This window comes from Cibotium barometz, chromosome 39 (assembly GCF_041138505.1).
Source record: "Cibotium barometz isolate CiBa-2024 chromosome 39, ASM4113850v1, whole genome shotgun sequence".
Taxonomy (NCBI): domain Eukaryota; kingdom Viridiplantae; phylum Streptophyta; class Polypodiopsida; order Cyatheales; family Cibotiaceae; genus Cibotium; species Cibotium barometz.
In genome coordinates, this window is record NC_141084.1 from 27,058,636 (window position 1) to 27,078,282 (window position 19,647).

Sequence of the window (19,647 nt, forward strand, 5' to 3'; positions counted from 1 at the left end):
ACATTGTTGAGTCCTTTGATATTCTATGGATGAGAAATCTGATATTATGGACATATTCTGTGGATGAGTACTTTGACATTATGGAGTAGAATGATAGAAGCAAGATGACTCTTGCCAGATTGAAGTTTATCGGAGTAGCTCAGAATAGTTGGTGGAGGAACCACATTAAATCTTACCATCTCAACCAAGAGTATTGAGATAGGAAGACATGAAGACTCACCTCCATCAAAGGTTTTGTCCCCCTAGATTTCAAGAGGAGAAGATGAATGAATTTCTAGAGTTATCTCAAGCACAGTTATCTCAGGCAAGCAAACCTACTGAGAGTATCATTAGTCTTATGCACCTAATGCTCCTGTGATAGCTGATGAGATACTTCTCCATCAGTTTGTTAGAAGATTGGATCCTCCCCTAGATAGATTTGTAAAGAATGTAAAGCCCTCTTTGTTAGCCGAAGCAGTTAGGATGGCTGAGGAATTTGCATAAGCTTTTCCTAAGGAGACTACCCAGCAACAAAAGCCCTTTTTTTAAACCCCCTCCCCAGAAGATAGCTCCATCTAATTTTGGTAAGCCAAAGTCAAAGAGAAATAGGGAATAGGATCTACTATCATTCCTTCTTATGTGGCACATTCTCTAGTGGCAGGATTTGATCATACTTATAAGCATTATTCCAATAGAGTGATTATTGCCTTAGAAGCGGCAGGAGCATCAATAGCCACTTTGATGAGCATTGACTTGTTGAGTGTACAAGGAGGAATTATTCATATAGGAATATCACAAGGATTCAAGAAGCCAAGATGAGGGTGTAGCCTTTTATATGGTAGTGATGGTGTGCTTGGGCATAGGCTAATAATGGGCCAGGCACTTTTTTCCACTTTAGGAAGTTTTTCCCCCCCCTGAGCATATGTACACACTCTTATAAGTGTGTGTAAGTGACCTCATCATGTTACTTCACTTGTACTTCTCTTATTCTTGTCAATCTACTTTGATTTTTATGCTTCCATCTATCACTCCTTGCTTGCTACATCTATGCATATGTTGTTACCTTGATGTCCACTCCAACAATTAGTATTAGAGTAGGTTCTCTTGGCTCTCACTCCCTTGTTATCTTCTCCTTAAACTTCTCTTTTGGCTGTCTCAGATTGAGCTATCCTCTTGGGTGGAGAAGGTAAACCCTCTGTAGTGTGATGTTAACTATGTTTTTGTACATTTAGGGCTCGTGCGCATGATGTAAGGTTTCTGTAGACATCCGCGGGAGTGTCAATTTGACATTACATCTTTGAGCTCATCTTCAATAGCTTCAATAGCATTGTCAACATTTTCATTGATCATTTCCACACTCTACACTCTGTAATTTTTCATATACTTTGCAGGTTTCCTTCATCATCTATGATCTACTAGCAACCATCTCAATTGCGTTCAACATTACCTACAGGTAGTTGGTATATTTGTATTTTGTGTTGGAGATTAGTTATTTGCATGATGTTGAAATGGTATAGACAGTATTGGGATGCTTTTGAGGATAAGCTTGGCAAGACCAACTACCCATTATGGTCATATATGATGCATTATGTACTAGTTAGCCAAAGGGATTTGGACTATTGTCATTAGCATTGAGGCACGCTCTATCTTGCTAGCACATGATAGTATAAGTACTTTGGATGGAGACATTAGTTTAGATGTAGTACTACATGTGGTTTTTTCTCTAATGCTTCTTCCATCAAACTGACATTTGATGATGAGAATTCGCCTGCAAGTAGGCTTTGATGAAAATTGGTTGCACTTGCTTGCCACCATAGATACCATACCCAAGGCACGCAGAACTCATTTTTGTGACGAGGATGGAAATTCAATTGCACCAATTAACCACCTTCTTGGAGCCATATCTCTGATTGAACGACAAGACGAATTCGAACATGAGGAACTAGAGAAGTCCTTATTAGTGCCTTAGCTGAGCTAAGATCTAAGATGAAGAATGAGAAAACCTCTAGAGAGGGGGGAATGGAAATGATAGAGATTGGAGTTTCCACCTCCTCTCGTAGATCCATGAACCACACTCCCATAGCATACCCACGGCAATTGGTAACCCATGGGGCACCCGATTCTCAAGAACTGTAGGCTGAAGGAGTGAACGAGTTACACACACGGAGTTTTTTGTGTTTGTGTTGTAAGTTTGTCAGAATATCACTCTCAACCATGGCCATGTGAAGCAAAGAGCTTTCACATTTGGTTTGTAATGTGTCCAGGAGTCCCGACGCTCTGCCGGGCACATAAACCTTGACATAGCTGAATGACGGTGATGAAGCACCCCTGAGCGGGTGTAGAGCGAGAGAGAACTCGTAGAGCTATGGCGGATCATGCGCTACTGGGCAGTGCGGTTGGAAGGAGAACATCAGGTATTCTTGATTTTCGTCATACAATAGATCGTTTTCTGCTTCCTTCGTACACACATGCCATAGCTAGGGTTAGAATTAGGGTTCCTGCCTGTAAGAGTTGGATCTCTCATCGCCATATCCAGAGCAGCTTCTTGCTGCGGGCTGCTTTGCCTCCTCATATTGTGGAAGAAGACCTCGCTACAGAAGAGAACTCTAACTCTAACTCTAACTCTAACTCCAACCCTAACCCTTATTTGTCTGATGAGGACGAAACCCTCACCCTAACGCGGTCTTTGCTCGGGAGCTGGAAGCCACCGCGCTATCTGTGGAGGGCAGTGGCCACTCTGATTATTGCCGGCCAGGTGATTCTGCGCATCCTGCAGCGGAGGGTTCATGTGCGGAATGCTCTGCAGCAGCTGGAGGTGATTGGCCCACGGTCGCTGGGTGTCTGCTTGCTCACGGCATCCTTCGTAGGCATGGCCTTCACCATTCAGTTCGTCCGGGAGTTTGCCAGGCTTGGTTTAACCAGGGCCGTGGGTGGTGTTCTCTCACTCGCCTTGTCGCGCGAGCTCTCGCCCGTAGTCACCGCCATCATTGTTGCTGGTCGGGTCGGTTCTGCCTTTGCCGCGGAGCTCGGCACAATGCAGGTCTCAGAGCAGACAGACACTCTCAGGGTACTTCGTACTGACCCCATCGACTACCTTGTCACGCCCAGGGTCATTGCGTGCAGTGTAGCTTTGCCCATCCTAACCCTTATCAGCTTCACTGTTGGTATGGCTGCCAGTGTTCTCCTTGCTGATTCTGTCTACAATGTCAGTGCCAACATTATCCTTGACTCTGCAAAGAAGGCTCTCCAGCCATGGGATTTCATCAGCACCATGATCAAGTCAACAGTTTTCGGAGGCATCATATCTGTGGTAAGCTGCGCATGGGGTGTTACCACTCTGGGGGGTGCTAAGGGTGTAGGGGAGTCCACAACTTCTGCAGTGGTCATCTCCTTAGTGTGGATCTTCATTGCTGATTTTATACTCTCATGGTGCTTCTTCCAAGGTGCTGGGGATGCATTGAAGCGCATGGGATAAACTGTCAAATTGGCATGGGCGATACGTTGGCAGCACCTACCATCTGCAGCTGTCTTACATGATTTTTTTCCAATTTAAAAGAGTTTACAAGGGTGTCAAAAAATGATATTGAGGTGATATGCGTAAAGTGGAAATTGTCATGTTGGCTTAAATCAGTTTTGTGCTATTATGCTCTGATTAGAGGCTGATTATCTTAATGTGGCTCGGTGAAATAAGCTGGCCTAGAGTCTTTGCCCTTGCCCTAGCCCTAGTGCACTTACAGGGGGATGTGCATGCGTTTTTGCTGTACAGTCATATGATGTAGCTTTGGTCCTGATTGGCTCATTTTATATTCGAGGGTAATCAACCTTTCTGTGTTTGTGGTGAGTAAAGGGGGTCTTCTCTATTGTAGATGATTATGCCTTTAACTTGGCATGGTACTGTAATGCTAATGTCGATGTTATTTACATTCTGACATTCTATGACATGTAATTCATGCTATGTGCGCATTGTATAGGACTATCGTAATGCATTACAGAACATGGCTCTGTTGATATGCAGAAGATGTGAATTTTGAAGTGAACTTGGTGTCTGCCTATGTAGAATATGCGAATTCTGAAGTGGGTACAGTACAATATGCAATTTTAGCTGTAGTTGATGGGGAGAGCATAACTCCCAATTTGTAGTACAACGGCTTGGATAAAAGGTTATATATATATTTGAGACAGGTTGTGAAAGGGTAGGAAGGATAGAAGGATGATGATATAAGGAGTCACGAGAAATGTAGGATATAAAAGACTCGAGGTGGATGTTTTAAATAGTGGTGCATGAGGATGAGGCAAAGTGCCACATAAGGATCTAAATACATTGAGAATCTGTACACATCCTTTGAAAAAAATGAAGAGGTTTCCAGGTTATATGAACGTACTTGTCTTATATTAAGGCTTTCAATTGAGAGGTTGGAATCTTAGCTGCTACAAGTCCAAAAATAATTTCATGCTTTAAATATGTAGATTTGGCTTTCTCATTGAAGATGTGACCACCCTGTACGTACTGTACGGTGTTCCGTACAGTAAAATTTTTTATGTACGTAAAAATACGTACCATTGGCAAACAATAGGACATTCAACACCTTTCTACATTTAAGGTACATAAAAGTTTGAAACATTCAAGAATCAAAATAAACCAATTTGCATGTAGTATGTACTAATTTCAAAACACACATCATATACTTGACACAATGGCTGTCAAGACAAAATAGACGTAGAAAGGCTCATACTAGAGCATACAAATAACAAATGTCTGATGTCAACCTAAAAGGCTGATACTAGAGCATACAAATAACAAATCATAAATGTCTGATGTCAAGAGTCAAGACTCAAAAGTAAAAAACACTAAGCAATAACAAAGAGTCTCGACTCGACTCTCGAGACTCTACTCTTTGAATCTCAAAACTCCTCATCGGATGAGGATGATGACACTCCTGAAGAGAGCAAGTCCCCATCTGTCAGGACGTTGCCCTCTTCATCATACTCTGGCTCTGCCATCATACTCTGCTGTCCTGGATCATCATCCTCCGTAGGCTGAATGAGAGGAACAGCCTCATTTGCCCGTCTCCGAGGAGTACGGACAGGAAGCTTTCCTCGCCGAATGGTCTCTCGTCGTGAAACTTCTGGACCTGCATCTCGCCCGACTAACGGGAGACTGAGAACTCGCGCACGTGACCTCGTCACACGTCGATCCACACTCTCCAGCTCTCTGTGCAGCATGCGAATAATCTCCTCCTGATCGTTTCTCACAAGCTGCTGCTGCTGCTGCTCAGTCTCCTCTGCACTCCCCTCCGAGACCAACTTCAATTTCGATGGATCTGTCTGTTAAAAAACAAAATGCAATTCAGTGTTCACATTATTAACAGCGTAGAAAGTAGTAATTAGTAATTACAAATATTCGCTTGTAATATGTATAAACGCTAGCCCAAAGTTTCAACTTTCTAACCTGCTTGGGTGTCCCCAAAGCGTGGTAATCTCGCACAAGCTTCATATTTGCTCGGCAGTAGACCAATCTCTCTAGCTGTGCAGTGCTGAGTCGATTACGGATCTTCGTGTGAATTAGCGAATAAGCGCTCCAATTGCGCTCGCATCCACCAGCAGAGCAATCCTACATGTCACATGTGCATTGTGACGTGTCAATGGTGACAAATTACAATGGACATTGGACATGGTCATAGACAATAGACATTGATGATTGGACAATGAACCATGGTCCCAGGTCCAAAACACATGTATGAAAAATGTAAAGATAGAAAACTTTACCTGTGAGAGGACACGTAAAGCGATACGAGTGAGCTTTGGAAGACCTTGTCTTCCATAACTCTGCCACCATGTAAGAGAGAACTTCGTTGCCTCCGGCCTCAACGCCACAGCTCTAGTAAAGGATGACCCTAAATTATTTTCATAGCTTGCGAGCTCTGCATCAATGTCCAACTGCTCATCCTCCTCGCAAATCAAGCCAATGTACGCATCCTTGCCCTGTAGTAGACTCCTGTCATTAAAAAGAGTTGGCTTCTTGTAGAAAGGATGAAGCAATGCAGCCATCGCATGAATGGGCCGACTCATAAATGTCCATCTCTTGTCTACAATAGCCAAGATCTCTTCCCGACTGTAAAAGCATTGACGCAACATTAGTTAACAGGCTGAATTTTGATTATAGTATTTACTATTATACATTATAGTATTGTACTAAATAGTTAATAGACTCGAGAGTAATCATTGCAGAAGCAAGTACATACCGATCAAGCGCCAGTGATCTGCAGCCTCTGATGTGTGTCTTCATCTCTGAGAAGAGATGATAGACTAGGCCCATGGTGGAGCCCTCCATGTCTGTGACACGCAGCAACACATAAATTGGCTGCAATGCTACTATCATAGCCTGCACCTCCGACCAAAAGGACTCATCAAGCACCCGCCGCTGTATGTATCTAGTGGACTCCTCCTGTGCGTGATGCATCTCTCTCCACTTCGGGTCCACTACTGTCTGTAGAAGTGGATCCCTCACTGCATAGAGTCGCTGCAACACAAGATACATATATGCAAATCTGGTCTTCAAGGGCCGCACCATGTCAAGTGTACTGTGACTCCTAAAGATAGCCAATGCCTTGTGCTTTTTGCGAAAAAAAGTAGTCATTTTTGTGGCATCGGAAACAATAGGCAACACCCATGTTAACTTCCCAATGTCCTCCATCAACAAGTCAAGACAGTGAGCTGCACATGGAGTCCAGACAATGTTCTTAAACTCTGCCTCAATCATCTCACCCATAGCCTTGCAATTGGAGGCGTTGTCAGTAATAACCTGCACCACATTCTCTGGGCCAACCTCAAGTATAGCCTGCCGGATGTGCTCATAGATAAACTGACCTGTAATCCGCTCTCCAGCCTTTCCTGCATCAACAGCACGCAAGAAGTACGTGCCAAGGCAAGACGACACAAGAATATTAATGATGTGTCGCCTACGAATGTCACTCCAGCCATCTGAAATGATGGTGCACCCAAACTGCCCCCAACCTGCCTTCACTGGTACCAATGCCTTATCTATCAATGCTTTCTGCTCCTCAAGCGTAGTGGTCCGCATCTTATTGTATTCCAACCCCGACCAATCCTCTGTGTGTCCAACCTGGGCTATGGCTCTGACCATCCTCTGCCACTGCTCAGTCCTCAAGACATGAAAGGAGATGTTGCACTCAATGAGAGTGCGAGCAATCTCCATCTCAGCCACTTTCTGGCGCTCCTTCACCCAAGAAAGAGAGGCAACTCGAGAAGGCAAGGTAGTCTGCCTTGGTGCATGCATCTCTCCATCATCCTCCACATAGTCCTGCTGCTCATGCATGGTACGAGCCCTCTTCCTACTACCAGTGGGCTGCTCCTCCTGAACCTGTGAAGAACCACCCAAGTCTCCCAAGAGTGCATCATGGAGAGCATCCTGTGTCTGTTGACTACCTTTCACCTTTTTCCCTGCACCCATTGCTGGAAAATTCTCAGCAATCAACTTATCCCTAATGTCCTTTGGTACTGCCTTGCACCCTGCACAGTTATTGGTTGTGCCAATGCCTGTCAAGTGCATAACGACGCGAGAAATGGTACTGGTGAGCTGAAAGTTGCAATACTTGCATTGCCATCGTCGCGTGCCAGATCCAGCTTGCCCTGGTGTGTTGACAATGCGGATCACATTGGTGTGCTCTTGCCAATACGGGTTAGTTGGCTTAGGCATGATGGCTCTTGAGACTTTTGTCTGCACCTGCCAAGTGCGCAGCACATATGCAAGAGAAAGAGATAAGACTCAAGACTCAAGAGGGAGAGAAAGAGAGAGAGAGGAAGATGCTCAGTTTACCTACACGCACGCCTGGCGGCAAATTTCCAACGCTGTGGTCGCCTGGGCTTTTTCGAAATCTTCCTGCTATCGCCTCTCTGTAACGCACGCTCTCTGGAGTCTAATAATTAAACTTGAAAGGCCTAGTATGTACCCAAAGGCAGCCGCCAGGCGGGCGCCCATTCATACACGCTCGGCGATTTTCAGCATTAAAAAACCCACACGTACGGATCGATCCGTACGTGTACGGATCCGTACAGTACGGCCGTACGGTACGGATCAGATCCGTACGTACGTATATATCAACCATGCTCATTCCTACTAGCCACGCTTGGCTAACAACCCTTGATCAATTAGAGGCCGAGTAATAAACAATCCTGAGCAAAGCTAACTGAGGAGCTACAAGCAAAACAATTCTAAGAAAACAGTTGGAAACGATACTTGTTGAAGCTGGCTTTTTTCAAATTTCAAGAAGTGTCATATCTTTCTTGATTGCTAGCAATTGCCATAGTTGAGTGTAGGTTAAAACACCTTTGCTTTTGTATTTACATACGCATGTTACCCTTGAAAATGGGAGTGGGCATTGTAAGAAAGCATGAAGTGTAGTGCAATAACAATTCATACACAAAAAGGAAATTTCCATGTGCAAGACAAAATGCTCAAATTGCACAAAAGAAATAATAATAATACACAATTAATTGTTGAATAACTTCCATGTGGCTTCCCTTGAGGTGTGAGCGTCGAAAGTTTATGTAAAAACCTAGAAGTCATGATGGATGTTGGGTATTACTATATAATATAGAAGATAACTTGATTACTTGATTGGTAAATCAAAGCCTATACACCTCGTTGCAATTATCAATACGTTAATTGTGTTAGCATAATGCCTATTGAATAAACTAATGATATTAATCATACATTGCACATGATCTTATTGAGCCATTCAAACTCAACCATTTGCCTCCCCTAAAGAATGGTGTGACCCAAAAAGCACTAGTCCAAGTTATTGTGTTTTGAGCGTGTTAGCATTGGTCCATGAATATACAGCACCTACTTAAGAGGCATCCAAATCTTCAAAAACTCAACCCAAGCCTTTTGTCTCTAGAGACCTCATGCTCACACTACCAACTATTTAGATTACTTGCTTCTCCTTATAACAAGGGTTTTTGAAACTCCAAGAAATCAAAACCTACACACAAGATGATTGGGATAGAGCATTGATTAAAAAGAAACCTCCTACCATGTCGACCCAAAGGTGAATGTTATCCATGCCGATCAATGGGGATCTAGTGAATTGATACTCCAATAGATCTTTGCTGAATGTCACCATTGGAAAAGATAAAATTTAGCATCAAACCAATTAATCAAGAAAGTGTTAAGTCATTAGACCTTATGAAAGATCTACAATTGATACTCCAATGGATCCTTGTTAGAAAGGTTTAAGCCATTAGACCTAATGAAAGATCTACACATGATCATGATCGTCCTTTAGCCTCATTTAAAGTAGTCTTTGAAAGACCATGGCTTACAACAATGTTGATGTTACACAATTGTGGAAATAATAAAGTTCATTCCATAATTTTGGCTGTGCCATCAAGATTAATCCATACACTTGGGTCAATACTTAAGGATCTTGATTTAGAGCGACAAGATGCTAGAAAGTAGTTGTTAGATGTAGTCCTTCTGTGTATCTCAATGTGCTTCATGCCAGCATGTGAAACAATGGATTTTTTTTTACAATTTCCATACAAATATGATTATCATATATAACAACTTAGTGTGATGCTCTTGAGTTGCTCCCATGTGCCCTAAAATTCTCAACTAGAGTGCTTCATATGAAGCATAACGTGCTGCCTCGTTGCCACTATAGGCTAATTCTTACTGATCTATGAGGTAACTCTAGACCCAAGTGAAAAGCAATAGCCAGAAACTATTTTTTTTTCTAACAATCTCCTACCTAGTTTGAGTCACAATATCCAGTAGTCAAGGTCATGCCTAAGGTATAAGTGATGTTCTACTCAAGTATACCTAGTATGTATTTTAACACCCACATCCTTGCCTTCCACACCGATGGTTCTTCGAGGGCTGATTTAGGAACATGCAGTAAAACAAAGCTAATGTGTGGTTGTGTATATTGCACAAGAAGATCAAACTCCCCACCAACTTCTTGTACTCCTTCATATCCATAAGTTCGAGTGTCAAGTTCGAGTGTCTTCTGCAGAAAACTTCACATCAAATTCCATCTTGCACTCGGCCATACCAAATGCCTTCAATGTTTTCCTTGCATACTTTTATTGACAAATGAAGACGTAAATCTAAACAAAATGCATAAGATAAGGTCTTTAAAAAAATATATAAAATTAACATGTTTACCTTGCATACTTTTATTGACAAATGAAGACGTAAATCTGAACAAAAATGCATAAGCTAAGGTCTTCATTTTAAAACATAAACTTAACATCTCCTTCATGTGTTGGAACTTCTTCTCATGGTTTCTATTAAAATGAGGTCATCTTTATAAAGGATTATGATCACATACATGCCTTACTCAAAGAAAATGTATGAATTTATATCTAAAGGATTATGATCACATATGTGCCTTACTAAAAAAAAATGTATGAATTTATATCTAACGGGCTTTTGTATGATCACATACGTTTCCTCAGAGAAAATGTATAAATTTGTATCTAATGGGCTGTTAGACATATCAATACTTTTAAAATATGTGTACTAAGCTCAAGGGGCCTGTTTTAGCCCATACATAATGCTTTCCAAAATATGTGTACCAAGCTTGAGGAGCCTGTATTAGCCGGTACAATGCCTTCCAAAGTCTACATACCTTTCCTTCTAAACCAAGCAGCATCATAAGTCTCGGGGGCCGCTCAAAATACACCTCCTCCATGAGATGTTCATTCACAAAGGTTTACTTGTTGACATTTATCTTTATTACTTTAGCACTTCTCATGAGTAGACAAAGCTAGAACCATGAGATGTCCATTCACGAAGGTGTACTTGACATTTATCTTCATTACTTTACCACTTCTCATCAGCCAAAGCTAGCACCATATAGTATATTCCTCACACTTGAGCCTCTTGTTCATCCCGCTTAACACATCACTTTAGCTACCACATACACATTCATTGGATTAAATTCAAGAAAGGGGATGTTGTTAACCCATTCCAACACGAGTCAAAAGTCAACAATGGTTAATAGGTTATGTCAAGTGAATTCACTTCCCTCTTTCCCTCTTATTGTTGCTTCTTTCTATTGGACAATTTGACTCTAGTTTGGTTAGAGCAAAAGCTAAGGGCCATTTGGTACAAACGTTGAAGTCAATAATCACCAATGAGTAAATATGCAAAAGATCTCACCTTAGTAGGTGAATAGAACTCATGGAGAATCTTCTAGGTTGAGATAATCAGGCTGGGGTCTCTTGCTGTGTTGAACACCGATCCAACTTGGCATCAGAGCCTAGTAGGTAATGATCCTAATTACACTTGCTAGTGGGATTAGTGACTAATCTTATCATTAATGATGATTATACTCTCTGCTCACACCCTTGTCTAGTGGAGGACCTACAGCTAATTATTCATGCAATTAATGCCACAAGTAGTCACATAGGAACTTTTCTAACTCACAGGTGCCCAGCTTAGTCACTCCAATTCGACAAACCAGCATCAAATCTGTGCGAAATTGGGTTTGTCGGCGCTTGGTTTCTCTGCATAATCAGCAAAATCGATGCGTTTACTTCAAATTGAGCTGCAAGGAGCTCACCCCCAGGGTTTTCAAGGGCGTTGAATCCGATTACGGTGTCTATTTTGCTCGAAATTGCCTCTCAGATTCAGTTTAGGATTGTGGCAGCAGTGCATTAACTCTGGTAAAATCAATAGTTATCTGGGTGTTTTTTCTCATCTTTGATCACTTGAAACACTCAATCCTAGTAAGTGGAAGAGGATAATTAAGTTATAGTCACTGATTTCATCCCTAAACTCTTGGCATTGCAATTTTTCCCAAATCTATGAATTTTTGCTAATACTTGGTTAATCCAATGATTAACATCACTAATCTGAATATTTGACTGATTGGAGCTATGTTTCCACACTGTAACTCATTGCTACTCAAGCTTAGAAACTCCTTGTAAGCTGAACATAAGCTTGCTTGAAGCTTTTGAGGCTCCAAGAAGGGCTATTTTTATGCAAAGGGGAAGGAGGTTATATTTAGGTTTTTGTTTCAACAATTAGGGTTTATTTCAACAATGCCCTCCTCATGTGAGTCAAATAACAACACTTATCTCAAGGCCAAGAAGAAAATTAAGAAAACAAAAAAAAATCTCAAAACCATATTACTATGCACATGCTAAGGGATTTGGATTATGAGATTTTCTGTGTCCTCATAACATGCAATTATATGGTGAAGGTAACATCTAGTGAGTTGAGTCTAGGAAAATTTAGTTTGTAAAGGGATTATAGGCACTGCCTTATCAAAGGTAAGACCTTCCCTCATGGCCACTCAAATCAAATTAGATAAATTTGAAGGAAATAACTTTAATACATGGTAGACAAAGATACAACTTTCCTTAATGAAGAAAGGATTATGGAACACTGTCAATGGAAAGAAAAAGAAGCCCTCAACTAGAGATCCTAAAACTACATGGTTAGTAAAAGATGAGAAGGCACTTGCCATAATAGCATTGGGGTTAAGTGATAATTATATACATCATATTGATGGGAAAGAGACCTCATTTGAAGCTTGGGAGGTAGCCAAACTCTTTGGTGCTCAAGCAAAGAGCTCTAAAATTAGCCTTCTCATCAAGTTCTTCGAACTCAAAATAAACTAGGGAGATTCTCTTTCTGCACATTTGAATTACATGAAAAGCTTAACTACCCAATTTGTAGGTATTAAAGTAGACATTGAGGAAGATATTAACATTGCAGTTCTATTGAAGAGTCTTACACTAGAAAATTATGGCACTGTGGTCACAACTCTCACCAATCTGCCTTCACCAAAGCTTGTGGAAATTGATGCTTCTCTTCTAGAAGAAGAGATAAAATCAAGCAAAGATGTGGAGACTACATCATAGATGGTGCTCTATACACAAAGAAGACATTCAAGGGATCATCATCAAAGGTCAACTTCCAAGACAAGGACAATATCAAATGCCACTTTTGTGGAAAACCAGGTCATTATGAGAAAGATTGCTACACAAAGAAGAAGATTTCAACCAATCTTGTAGAAGGAAACGATGAAGAAGAAGAACCCATGAAGGACGCTGAGGCCTCTCATGAGGCCAACTTTATTGATGTTGAGTGGGCTTTTTAGTTTTTTTTTGCTCACATGATTGCATGTCACAATGTTCAACTTAGACCTCACTATTTCGTAAACTAGATAGTCTAAAACTAGAGAGACTACAAGGATGGGGGCATAGGTGTTAACACTAGGAGGTGGTCAAGCTATATAGCTTCCCTTTGATTACTTCTAGAGATGAGGGTCATCAATTTGAGGGGAGGATTGTTGGACAAATTGACTTTAGTGGTTAGAGCAAAAGCTAAAGGTTATTTGGTACAAAGGTTGAAATCAATTATCACCAATGAGTAAATATGCAAAAGATCTCATCCTACTAGGTGAATAAACTTGTGGAGCGTCTTCTAGGTTGAGATAATCTGTGGGTGTGTCTTGCTATGCTGAACTCTGATACAACACTTTCATCTTTGTATGGTTGTATGCTCTCATTGATTTGTAGGTGGGAAAATCCTTTTGCTTCTTGAAGCCTCCATCTTACATGGTATGAAGCATGTGGATAAACAATGTATGGAGCCATTGACCTTTGAGAGACTGGCATAGAGTACGTTTGAGAAACCAACTTGAGTATGTGTGGCTATAAGTCGAGTGGGATTGGTCTATAAGTATGGGCTCAAGTAGGAGAGCAATCTCTTATTGATATTTCCATTGAGGTAGCATGCAAAGGGGATTGTGATTATACGTAAGGAAGTAATTTCTTGGATATGGAATCTTGGAGAGAAAGTATGTAAGGAAAATCACATTTTCCCAAAATAGCCCAATGGTCCACCAACTTGCTACCCCGAATTCCACATACTTCCTATATCCTCACACCAAAGTTATAGACATAAATGAAATAAGAGACTTGATTAGTCTTATCTCAAAGCTAACGATCCAAATGACGTCATAAATACTTATGTATAAATATTTTCATGGATGGATTATCCATTGATTACTTTGGTATGTGGGGATTGAGAGAGTGAATCCATATGAGTATGCATAAGTAGTCTTGTGGTCAATTATCGTTCCATCCTATGCATAGATTTTGAAGATGCATGGAAGAGAAAGGCACAATTGCCCAAAATCTTTTCCATGCAAAGAAAGGAGCTTTGCCTATCAATTTCCTTGCCACCTTAGGCTAAACATCTAAATGTGGACCACCTTAGGCCTCATCCAAGCCTTATCACAACATTGTAGCCACTCATGTGGCTAGATATGAAAACCCTAGAAAATACACTTGTGCACCTAAAATTAATGCTCATAACTATTGTTGCTGTGATTAGTTTACAAAAAGAGCTTCTCTATGAGCATTGGTTTGAGTATTGCATAATGATATAGATATTTTCCTTGCTATTATGAATAGTTTTTTGGGAGCTCTTCCTAGTGACCATTGACCTTCCTTTTGGCTTCTTGTTTGTAGAAAGGATTGAATCAATGAATAGTTTTTTGGGAGCTCTTCCTAGTGACCATTGACCTTCCTTTTGGCTTCTTGTTTGTAGAAAGGATTGAATCAATAAACTATGACCAAAATAATCATATAGCTCAAGATAAGCATAGACATGAATGTAACATAAGTAAAATGGTAGACACAAAAGCACATAAGCATTGGGTTCAATCTCCCTCCCCAACATGAGTGGCTCCGATTTCGCATGTGGGTATTTAAAGTTGTATTTTCAAAAAAAGTCTAAATAAATATTTTTCCCAAACTTATATAAAAATGGGCCTAGGGATGTAAAACCAAAATGTAGCTCGTATATGCAAGCGGCTTAGCCTAGAAATAATAATATGGTAAACACCTAAGTAAGTGTTCTTGCTCAATAACTTTTGCCATCATCTTCCATTTCATAGCCTATACTCTCATAAAACCCACAATGTTTTAGATATCAATCAATTGGACTTGCTCAATAATTAATTCGAACATGTGCTAACAATTAGACTCACTCATAATTGCATGTGTCACATAATTAATTGGACTCACTCAACAAATAAATTCTAGAATCAATTAGACTCACTCATAATTGCATGTGTCACATAATTAATTGGACTCACTCAACAAATAAATTCTAGAATCAATTAGACTCACTCAAAAATCGATTCTCACACATAGCATGGTATAAGCACAAACACATGAAAACAAGGCCACCCATGATGGAAAGTATTAAAATGGATTCTCCCATGATACTTTGTTAGTGTCAATATGCATGCAAGCATAAATTGGTGTCACCCAAGATACCCTCACTGAGCCTAATGACACATCAAGCATCCTTAGTGCATCATAGAAGGACTATATGTAGCATTCCCAATAGGATGATTCTTGAAAATGATTAGATACTTGCTGTAAGTATTTCTTGTTCTTGTATTGGTGTGGTAATGATCAATAATAGAATATGGTAAAGGAACTTCTTCTTCATCAACAAGTAGAGGTGGTTCTTCATAAACCGAATGGGAAGTTGAAGGTCCTTTAAATGGTCTTAGAAGGCTAATATGAAAAGAGTTGTGAATTTTCTAGTATGAGGGTAGTTTGGTGAGGAGGTTGATTTTTTTAATTATCTTGAATGGTCCATAAAAACTCGGTGCACGTTTCACCAGTGGATGGTTTTCCACACTTTTTAAATCTCTTTTTAATTTGCTAAAGTACAGTCATTTTCTTTGAAAGATATATCCTTTCATTTCTTGTTTTCTTGAGTCGCATAATATCGCTCTTGTGTAGAATGTATGGTTGCATGAACCTCATGAAGTATACTGTTAAAGTCAATTGTAAAGTCATCAGTAGCTTACATTCTATGTGAAAGCCTAGAAGCTAGAATGGGTAAGGCTTTTCCATATATGATCTTAAATGGAGCATGAGAATTGTTGAATGAGGTGTATTGATCCTAGAGCTTTGGTTGAGAAGATGTGTAGGCTCTAAGTAAGTTAAAAATGGGTAAAGGCATTAATAATCCTTGAGTGCTTCCTTTGTAGCATTCAATCTTTTGACAAACAATGCATTCAACTACAAATTGAGCAATGTCTTTACCATGTATGGAGAGTTGATATCCCATGTATGGAGGCTAGTGCATCTCGTCCATGACCATTTATCTAAATGGTTTGTGTTATGCATAATTTCTTCTCAAAGAAGAAATAACCATCATTATAAGAATAATTACCATTAGGAGTCCCAACCTTGACTATGCATGTTAATCCAAATTGGAGAGAAATCTGGGTCGTTCTCGTAAGTTTCCTTTATGGCTTCAAAGGGTTCACTCTTAATGACAAAAATATTGTGAATACTAGGCCTCCTACTAAGAGTGTCAACTATAACATTTTCCTTACCCGGTTGGTATTGGATCATAGATTAAATGACGCCTATTTGATATGTTGATCAAAAATCAAGGGTTATGAGAGTAAATGTTTGATACTTTGTTGATCAGTTTTTATAAGAAATTTAGAACCGAGGAGATAATGTTTCCAAATCCTAAGAGCATGTACTATAGCAGTAAATTCTTTGCCATAAGTACTACACTTGGTTTTAGTTTCTGACTCCCATATGCAATAGGGTGTCCGTCTTGCATGAGCACTACTCTAATTCCATTAACCACTAGCATTGATCATAACTAAAAAGAATGATCTTGTGAAATCAGGTAGTTGTAATAGTGGTGGGTGAGTAAGAGCTTCTTTTAAAGCTTGAAAAGATTTATCATGTTGAGCACTACAATGGAATTGTTTAGTCTTCTTTAGGAGTTCAGTCAAGGAGTGTGTAACATATGCAAAGTTCATGATGAAAAACTTCCTATAGTAACTACATAGTCCCAAAAATGATCGTAAGTCATGTATGTCATAAGGTATGGACCAAGTAATAATACTCTCAATCTTTTTTAGAGCTACTAAATATCATTGGTAGAAACAATGTGGCCGAGATATTCAATCTTATCGTGGAAGAAACTACTCTTCTCACGATTGAGGTAGAGTTGGTTCTCCTTCAGGAGTGTGAGTGCTAACTCTAGATGTTTTTTATGTTCTTCAATGCTTTTAGTGAAAACCAGTATATCATCAAAAAATACAACCATAAAGTTTTGATGTTTAAGGAAAATCCGGTTCATCATACAACTAAAAGTTATTAGAGCATTGGTTAGTCCAAAGGGCATAACCAAGAATTCATAATGATGGGTTTGTGTTCATAATATTCTTCCTCAGCCATTCTCACTTGATGATAACCAGACTTGAGGTCGATTTTGCTAAATACCTTAGCTCCTGTTAGTTTATTAAGTTATCTAATCTAGGGATAGGGTATCTATTCTTTACCATAATTTTATTTAGAGCTCAATAGTCAATATACATACAGTAAGTGTCATTCTTCTTTTTGACCAAAAGTATTGGTGCACCATAAGGTGAGTTACTAGGTCTAATCAACCCTCTTGCCAAAAGTTCCTCTATTTGTCATTGAATTTATTTCTGTTCAATGATATTGACTCCATAAGGTGCCTTGCAAAAGGTGGTAGATTTTTAGGTAAAATTTATATCTTATGATCTTCTAGTTTGGACTTAGGTAGGCTAGGGGTTAATTCTTCAAGAAAGCAATCCAAAAATATAGAAAGTAATTTCTAATGAGATGAACTAGTTGGTGTTGCTTTGAGGCGGCAATGAAGATGACTGTATTTTACAAATGCTAGGTAAGTCTTTTCTCTTTTCCTTAGAGTTCTCTTTTCTTTAGTATGACTTAGCAAAGATTCGAGTTCTTTTTCCATTTTATTTTTGAGACATAAGGATTTTCTATCCTTAAGGATCCACATCTCATGTGTATCATAATCAATCTATGGATTGTATTGGTGTCTCCAAGGCATATCCAAAATGAAATCCACTCCTTGCAAAGGAGAAACTAAAAAGTCTCTATCATATGACTCAGAGTCCGAGTTACCCTCTTGCTTGACTTGGCCATTGCTGTCTTCATCATTAATCATGTTTGCAGCTGCCACTTGAGCCTTCGACTTATCTAGACAATCAAATGTGTAATGGCCTTCCTTTTAACATTTGATCACACGAGGCTTATGCAATGTGTTATTAGTTTTCATGGTCACATCTGTCTTTTTTGCATTCATTTGGGATTTGTTGTTATTCTTGTTTTTGTTACCACTACCAGCCTTAGATCTCTCAAAAGCTTTAGTGTATGGTTTAAATCTAGGGCCCTTAGAAATATGAGATTCATGTGGTCCGGATTCCTTTAGATGTTTATTCTTCTTCTCGAGGTTAGTGGCTAGAGATATGGTAGAACTGAGGGAATAAGGATGGAACATGTTGACCTCTACTCTAATAGTGGGTCTTAAACTAGCTACAAACTTCCTCTTTTGTTCCCTGGTACACACTTTTTCAATGGCTTGAAATTGTAGTATACACACTTTTTCAATGGCTTGAAATTGTAGTAAGGTTTGCCAAAATCTATCAATATATGCAAACACATTCTCTTTCTCCAATTGCCTAAGGATAGTCCATTGCTATCTAGTTTGATCAATTTTTGAAACTCCTTCCATGAGTGGGGTCTACGTTTGTCATGTTCCACCATAATGTTGCACTAAATGATTACTAACGCACTTGATTTTATCCTTCTCAGAGATTTCTCCCCCAAAAAGTAGTCATTAAGGTAACTAAGCCATGTAAGTATAATGCGAGCATCTTTCTTGCCATTAAAATTTTGAAAAGTAAAAGCTTTTTTGCTAATCTTGCTCCATTTCTTTTATTCTTGGGTATGAAAAATAGCTTGGACCATTTTGGGAATATGATCATCTTCAGAATATGCAACCCTCACCAAGGTTGAATTGTACCAAAACAAGCCCTAAGTGTGAGAAGATGCAATGTGGCAGCATGATAGAGTTGATATGGGATTTGGCTATTGTTGTTAAGTAGATTTTGTTGTGGTGGCATAATCATATGCAATAGTTTAGGCATGGCATATCTTTTGTTGTGCGGTCTATGTTATTTGCGTCTACTTTATTTGCAGCAATATAATATTGTGAGATGAACTATTTTTTGCTATGGCAACTATGTCATATGCGACACTGTTGGATGAAAATCATTACTACCATAATGAAGAAGCATAAAATACGTATCTTCTTCTTATTCAAATTTTTTTAAAATAAGGTAAGGGATTGTAATTTTTGTAGCATGGATTCTTCTTCTTCCAAAAGAAATCATCATCGTCACTTTTCATCGAATGAGAAGAAGAAGAAAAATATGAAATGGAGAAGCATAGAGAACACTCTGATATTTGGATCGATGGTTTACTGTACCCAAAATATCTTATAAGTCAATATTATTCATCCTTCACCAAAATATCTTTGTAAGTCAATATTATCCATTCTTCACCAATCCAACATCATTCGTGAAGTATATTACAACAATAGGTAAAAATGGTGATTTATTTAAGTATTGTCACAATCTATTTTCAACTATGTATAAAGGTTCTCTTATCTAAAAAGATCAATAAATTGGAGAAGCTTCTCATATAAAGGATGTGATAGAAAGTATTTAGAAAAGAGACTGCAAAGGAAAACACTATCCAACATTGTAACCTTAAAAATAGGAGGAGGTCATTTGAAAAGGA

The 19,647-nt window shown here is 39.4% G+C and overlaps 1 protein-coding gene across 1 annotated transcript; it reads right to left on the minus strand.

Annotated features, from left to right (window-relative positions):
• Positions 1-4,768: 4,768 nt before the first annotated feature.
• Positions 4,769-8,080, minus strand: LOC147615940 (uncharacterized). The gene is made up of 4 exons (XM_086778578.1): positions 6,222-8,080; positions 5,746-6,091; positions 5,429-5,590; positions 4,769-5,304 (listed from the first exon to the last, which is right to left on the minus strand). The coding sequence occupies exons 1-4, from the start codon at positions 7,694-7,696 to the stop codon at positions 4,882-4,884; spliced, it is 2,406 nt and encodes an 801-aa protein (XP_086634704.1). The 5' UTR covers positions 7,697-8,080; the 3' UTR covers positions 4,769-4,881.
• Positions 8,081-19,647: the final 11,567 nt, after the last annotated feature.